Genomic DNA, 6568 nt, shown 5'->3' with positions numbered 1-6568 from the left:
CCCCCTGAGGGCAGGGCGGCGGTTCCGGCTCCTCAGCGTCACCAGGGAAGCAGAATAAAGTGTTTATCCGGTCACAGAACCCAGCTTTCCAAGTACATTTGGGATTCTGACCACTAACCCCACACATGAAAACTTTCGCATCTCCTGTCGGGGATACGAAGCCGTGTAAGAACTTGTCCTGCGTGAATTTCAAATTCATTGTGGAAGTGTTTCTATTTTACCTGGCCTGACCCCCCTGTGTTTATCAGGCTGCAGGTACTGCACCATGACAGCTGGTTTTCTTCCAGGAGTTTGATTATTCTTGTGTGTTCCTTACCGATATTGCTGCAAAACATCAGTATTTTATAGCTTCTGTGGTGTTTGTTTTTAGAACAAGGGATAAACTTTCCCGCAAACTGGTTACAAATGTTTATATCTCGGAAGAGAAACTGCTTTGCAATTTACAAGCTATTAGGGTGAAATATTGTTTTGTTTTCACTAGAGGTCTCTGTTTAGTCATAATGAAAAGAAGGAGCTTGTACTAAATGCCTGTCTTATTAGCTTGCAGATACCAAGGCTCTACCAAGCCTGAAAGAACTTCTGGAGTCTGTTCCAGACAAGGAGAAAAGGATTTGGGATTTGTTTAGTTGGATTTTATCATCTAAGGTCTTCACGATACAAAGTATTAAGAAACAGGAGGTAAGTTTTGAATCCTGAAAATCTTCATTACAATTTGTCTTTTCAGAATTTGTGTCTTTTAAGGCCAACTTGCACTTGAGAGACTATTTCTTCCTGCCAGAAGTTCAGAGCTTGACAGTTCAACGTGAATGCAACTTTTTCTGTACCTAGAGAGGATTGCTTGTTTTGTTTCTTAAAGAAAATTTTCAGGAACACTGGTTGGAAGAAATGGTTCCCTCTGTCAGCAGTTGATGATGGGCAGTGGTTGCAGTTGCTTACTCCCATTAGCTTAGCATGCACAGACACGTCCTAGGCCAAGCCAGTTCAGCTCAGGTGTCACAGAGCTCAGTCCTGCTTCTCACCAAGACAGACAACTCTGTACTTCTGCATACTGCCCCAGAAATGGGAAGGGTGAGACCCACTGAGGAACTTTGGCTTTTGTCTCCTGAGATCAGCTGGATATATCATCTTACAAGCCAAAGTAGCAATCGTGATACTGCCCTTACATCAGCAATTAATATAGAATCACAATTCAAAGTGGTTTTGTTTTGTTTTTCTGGGAAGAAGAATTAGGATTTAGTTGTGAGAGCAGGAAACTGTGAGAAGTTTTACTGTCTGCTTACTCCTTCTGAAGTGTGACAGGGTTGAACTGAATACAACAAGCAGAAGCAAAACACAAAGCAGCGTGCAGGAAGCAGAACTCCCAGCGAGTGATCTAACCCCAGAAACCAACAGTCACATCCCTTCCTGTTTTTCAGTACGAGAAGATCCAAGAGCTCACAGGGGTGTCTGGGGCCATGGTTCCTGCTCCAGACTACCTCTTTGAGGTCATCTACTGCGACCAGCTGAACAGCAGGTTTGCTGAGACCAGGGGAGAGCGGGACCTCATCTACGCCTTCCACGGGAGCCGCCTGGAGAACTTCCATTCCATCCTGCACCACGGCCTGCACTGCCACTTGAACAGGGTGAGGCTCCTGGTGCTGGCACCCTCTTCTGGGGATCACTTGCAGCTAGTGACACTTTTTAAAAATAGGCCCAAATTCCTTTAGGGGCACAAAATGTGGTGATGATTTTTTATGGCTGTTTTCACTGGAGTGGAGGCCGTTGTGGATGGGCGTGGGGGATTTTTCTAGTGCAGCCTAAGGGTAAAAAAAAACCAGAAGTGGCATGAAAACCTTTGTTTTCATCTCCAGTGTGATGATTCATCCTCTGCTGCTTTGTAAGGCAGTGTAATACCTCTGAAAATACTGACCCAAGAGCCCACAGCTGCGAAGTGCCTGTGCACAGAGGAGGATGGTGACCCAGGCAGTGCAGTCTCTCTGCCTCATGTCAAGTTTAGACCAGCTAAGTTTTAGGTGCTACTTGCAAATGGAGACTTCTTTAAATGGCCTGATTGAGGGAAACTTCCTGAAGGATCTACATTAATTATTGTAAAATATTATCATGTATCACATTATAAAGTATGGTTAATATATAAGGTTAAACTTTTTTGCACCAAGGGGCACTACAAAAGGATCCTCCTGAAAGATCTAGACCTCTTCCAATTTCAACAGAAAGGTAGTTGGGACTTGTGGCTTCTTGTGTCATCTGTAAAGCAACTTTGACACGGCATCAGCTTGACCTTCCACTGAACCTGCACTATGTTTTTTCCCCCCCACATTCTTTATGAGTAATAGCTTCTGAAGTACAGTGGAGTTACTTGCTCCCCACAGCTCCCTGACAGGAGGTTGGAGCCAGCTGGGGGTGGTCTCTTCTCCTAAGGAACAGGTGATAGAACAAGAGAAAACTGCCTCAAGTTGCTCCAGGGGAGGTTTAGGTTGGACATTAGGAACAATTTCTTCCCTGTGAGGTTTGCCCAGGGCTGTCCCAGGCTGCCCAGGGCAGTGGTGGAGTCCCCATCCCTGGAGGGGTTTCCAAGCCGTGGAGATGTGGTGTGAGGGACACGGGGCAGTGGTGGGGTAATGATTGAATTTGATGATCTTAAAGATCTTTTCCAACAAAAACAACTGTGGAATTCTACTGGATTAATAATTTTAGCCACGGCGGCAAATCTTCCAATTCCAAATTATTAAACCAGTTATACTGAGAGGAATTCACAGCTGAGAAGTGTTCCCCTCTTCCCTAGCAGAGGGTGGATGGGGAGGGAAGTGGAGCCTCCCTTGTTTGTGGGGGTTGGGCTGTTTGAATGGCAGCAGCCTCAATAAATCAGGGCAATGCCTCTAACAGCAGCACAGTCATGGTGATATAAAATACTTAGGCTGGCAAACTAAGCCCAAATCCGGGAAAGCATGAATCCATCCACACCAGGGGCTGTGCCAGCAGGCTAATTTGAGGGATGGGAGAGGGCAGCTGCCCCACCCAGAGGAAGCTGTGCCAGGACAAAAACAGTGCATGGCCCAGGCCCAGCACAGGTCAGAAAAGCCTTGCTTAGTTTACCTTCAGAAACAGAGCGGCCAGTCTGAGAGCAGCGAGCGCTGGGATGTTGTTTGCAGTTGGGATCTGAGGCTGTTTCTGCTCCCTTCCAGACATCCCTGTTTGGTGAAGGCACCTATCTCACCAGTGACCTGAGCCTGGCTCTCCTGTACAGCCCCCACAGCCTCGGCTGGCAGCAAAGTGCCTTGGGCTCTATCCTGAGCTGTGTAGCTGTTTGTGAGATCATCGACCACCCAGATGTGAAGTGTCAGGTGAAAAAGAAAGGTGAGTCTCCTGCAGTCAGGACTCCACCTCCTTCCTCTCACACGTGGCACTCCTGATGTTGTTCTACATGCTGTGATACAACCAGGGCAGTTATAAAGCAGTGGGTTGTGGGTGCCCTTCAGCAGAAACTTGCTGCAGGCTCCTCTTCTGATTGACCCCTCAACAAAGGCACAACAGCCTCTTTGCCTGTGAAACTTCTCTTAAAATAAATATATTTAAGAGGTAGAAAATATTTTGGCAGCATGATTAGTTTTCCCTGGTCTCAGTAGTATGATAAAATCATACTCCACAGTACCTGATCATTTCACTGGTGATGGTGGAGCAGAAGCACCACAAATAGACCAACACTGAGCTTTATTAGAGGTCTGGGAAGCCTCTGCTCAGATTGTCCTTCTCCTTTGCCTGTTTCCTGCTGCAGCAAGTCCTTTGCTTTATTTTTTTCCTCCCTGTTAATATCAGCAGCTCCTCAAGTGCTGTGTGGGAGAGTCACCTCCTCATCCCCCTGGTCTGGGCCACCATGCCATCCATACCAAGGATGGCTGGGAGTGGTGTAGCCTCAGGCAAACTTTCCAGTCTATTCTGGGAGGCTTAGGGATGCAGGGGAATACCAAGACTAGGTCTTTGGTTCTCTCACACCCACAAGAGGAGGGGGCTTGGTGGTGGTTTACTTTTTCACAATTCCTTGAAGTCACACATCCTTGTTTGCTCTTTCTTTAAAGACCTTGTTTTCCTCTTCCCATTCAGATTCAGCAGAAATAGACAGGAAAAGAGCAAGAGTGAGGAACAGTGAAGGGGGTGACGTGCCCCAGAAGTACTTTGTTGTCACAAACAATCAGCTTGTACGTGTTAAATACTTGCTGGTGTACGCACAGAAACAGCACAGGAGGTAAGAGTTCTGGGATCTAGAGTGAGGAGTGTGTTCTGACACCTAAACACATCTCATTTTTGAAGAGCAAGACTAGATACACTGCCCTGGCAGAGTTTGGTTTTGGCCTGTTTCCTCTGGAAGTGTCTCACACCAGCACGTTGCCTCTGTTTCCCTCTTTGAGGCTCCCAGGCTCAGCTAAATTGGCTTTTTTGCCAGACTTGTAAGTGCTTAGTAACTTCAAGAGCTCCAGTCATCTGTTTGTGGCAGGAAACAGACTGAAAGTCTGGTAAGTGCAGCTCTTGGAAACAGAGCAGTTTTAACTCTGCCTTATCTCTCTCCTAAGTGGCAGCATTCACCCAGCTAATCAACACGGGTGCCCAGAGCCAAACCACAGAGAGAGGTGTGAACAGAGGGAGAAAGGGCAGGATTGGGCACAGAGACTTGGGGAAAAGGGATTTGCAATCAACCTTTTTTTTAGTCCCAGGGATTATGGCACAACTTGCTGGTTTTATTGCATTCAAAATAAAACCAAGGATATTTTGTGCATCTCTGACAGAATCTGCTTTTCCCTTTTCAGGCCTTCTAGCCAAACTTCCTGGTTCTACACCCACCGTTTTGCCACGATGCTGCTGCTGTACCTGCTGCTGCTAATAGCCATAGGGGCCAGCAACTCACCAACCTTTATCTACTACTGGCACAGAATGTTTGACTCTGAGAGATGAATTGCCCGAGGTGATAAACTCTTTACTTTCACCACGTGCCTTAATAATAACCAAGCTGCAACAGCACTGCATCTGTTCCAGAGCTCTGCAAATAAAGGTGCCTGAGTTTTCCAGTTCTGTCATCAATATCTTGTCCTCGTGGCATCTATCCATCTATTTTTATGTCTGTGATTCATGAGGATGCCTAGTACAGCTGAAAAGGATCACGAGGGTGCAGCTTAGCAGGAACCAATTGTTTAAGGGTCCATGGGGAGAAAAAAGTGATTTAAAATTAATGAAAACTAAGTGTGGAAACACTCAGGTGTAACTATTCTCTGTCAAACTGAAATATGTTTGCACTAGTTGGAGGGTTTTTCTGTATGTCAAGCAAAGCAACCTGTAAGGAGGGAGTCTGGTCAGTTTGTTTTCTGAAACTGCATTTAGTGATGTTTAGCATGTACCAGTGCAGATGGGATCAATGCTGAAACTTTGACCAAGAATTTTTATATTTGAGCATAATGATTGTAAAAAACCAGCAAGAAATAAAACTGAAACATGAGAAGCTAAATGGTTTCTGGTATGTTCCCCACCCACAGAATGGTTTGGGTTGGAAGGGACCTTGAAGATCATCTAGTTCCAGCCCCCCTGCCATGGGCAGGGACACCTCCCACTACACCAGGTTGTACAAGGCCCAAACCAACCTGGTCTTGAACACATCCAGTGATGGAGCATCCACAACTTCCCTGAGTAACCTGTGCCAGTGTCTCACCACCCTCATAGTGAAGACTTCTTCCTTATATCTAATCTAAATCTCCCCTTCCAGTTTGAAGCCATTACCCCTCATCACTACAAGCCCTTGTAAAAAATCCCTCCCCAGCTTCCTTGTAGGCCCCCTTCAGATACTGGAAGGCCTCAAGAAGATGTTAAACAGCACCAGTCCCAGTACCAACCCCTGAGGAACACCACTCATCACTGGTCTCCACTTGGACACTGAGGTGTTGACTGCAGCTCTGAGTGCAACCATCCAGCCAAAACATCTACAAGGTTTGTGCTTTCAGCTGCAATCCATCTTTCCTTGGTTTGTGTACAGATCAGACAAACTTGGGCCCTTCAGCACCAAAACAGAATGAGGATTATTCCCAAACTGCCTTCCCCTCACATTCTCTGCACCAAGAAGAGGGAGGCTGAAGGGTTCCACTTATGCTGCCACCTGAGAGGCTCCTCTGGGTTGGGGCCACCTGGGTTTTGGGATCTGGTTCAACATTTTTGCCTATATTGAATTGTTCATAAAGGGAGGCTGAGAACACACACACTAGCATTAACATGCCAACTATTTCCTGAAACACTTGTAAGAAACAGAGGAAAATGGCAGCAGAACTGGTAGGGTTGTATTTGATGTCTGAGTGTTAAGCCACATTAAGTTCTCACAAAGAGGTGGAGTTTTCTGGGGGCAGGATGATGGCAGTTATGTCATAATTTGTGCTTTGGCTTAACACTGACGTGTAAAACCTCAGTAACTCATTCAGAGTCATCTTCTCTAATCTTGAACAGATTTGTTCTGGGGCTGTTGTTGGAAAATACATACAGCAAAACACTCTCACTACTGGAGAGAGTCCAGTGGCGGCTACCCAGATGCCGAGGGGCC

General features: G+C 46.3%; 1 protein-coding gene across 1 annotated transcript; it reads left to right on the top strand.

Annotated features, from left to right (window-relative positions):
• Positions 1 to 540: 540 nt before the first annotated feature.
• Positions 541 to 4951, top strand: PARP16 (poly (ADP-ribose) polymerase family, member 16; the record flags this gene model as incomplete). Its single annotated transcript, XM_008949038.1, has 5 exons — positions 541 to 678; positions 1416 to 1622; positions 3183 to 3354; positions 4099 to 4240; positions 4800 to 4951. Coding segments are annotated over 5 exons (804 nt in total), but the record flags the coding sequence as incomplete, so codon positions are not given.
• Between the last annotated feature and the right edge of the window lie 1617 nt (positions 4952 to 6568).

The sequence above is a fragment of the Merops nubicus genome, unplaced genomic scaffold (genome assembly GCF_000691845.1).
Source record: "Merops nubicus isolate BGI_N331 unplaced genomic scaffold, ASM69184v1 scaffold22800, whole genome shotgun sequence".
NCBI classification, from domain to species: domain Eukaryota; kingdom Metazoa; phylum Chordata; class Aves; order Coraciiformes; family Meropidae; genus Merops; species Merops nubicus.
Note: the sequence above shows the minus strand (reverse complement) of the source record. Positions and strands in the feature narration are given on the sequence as shown.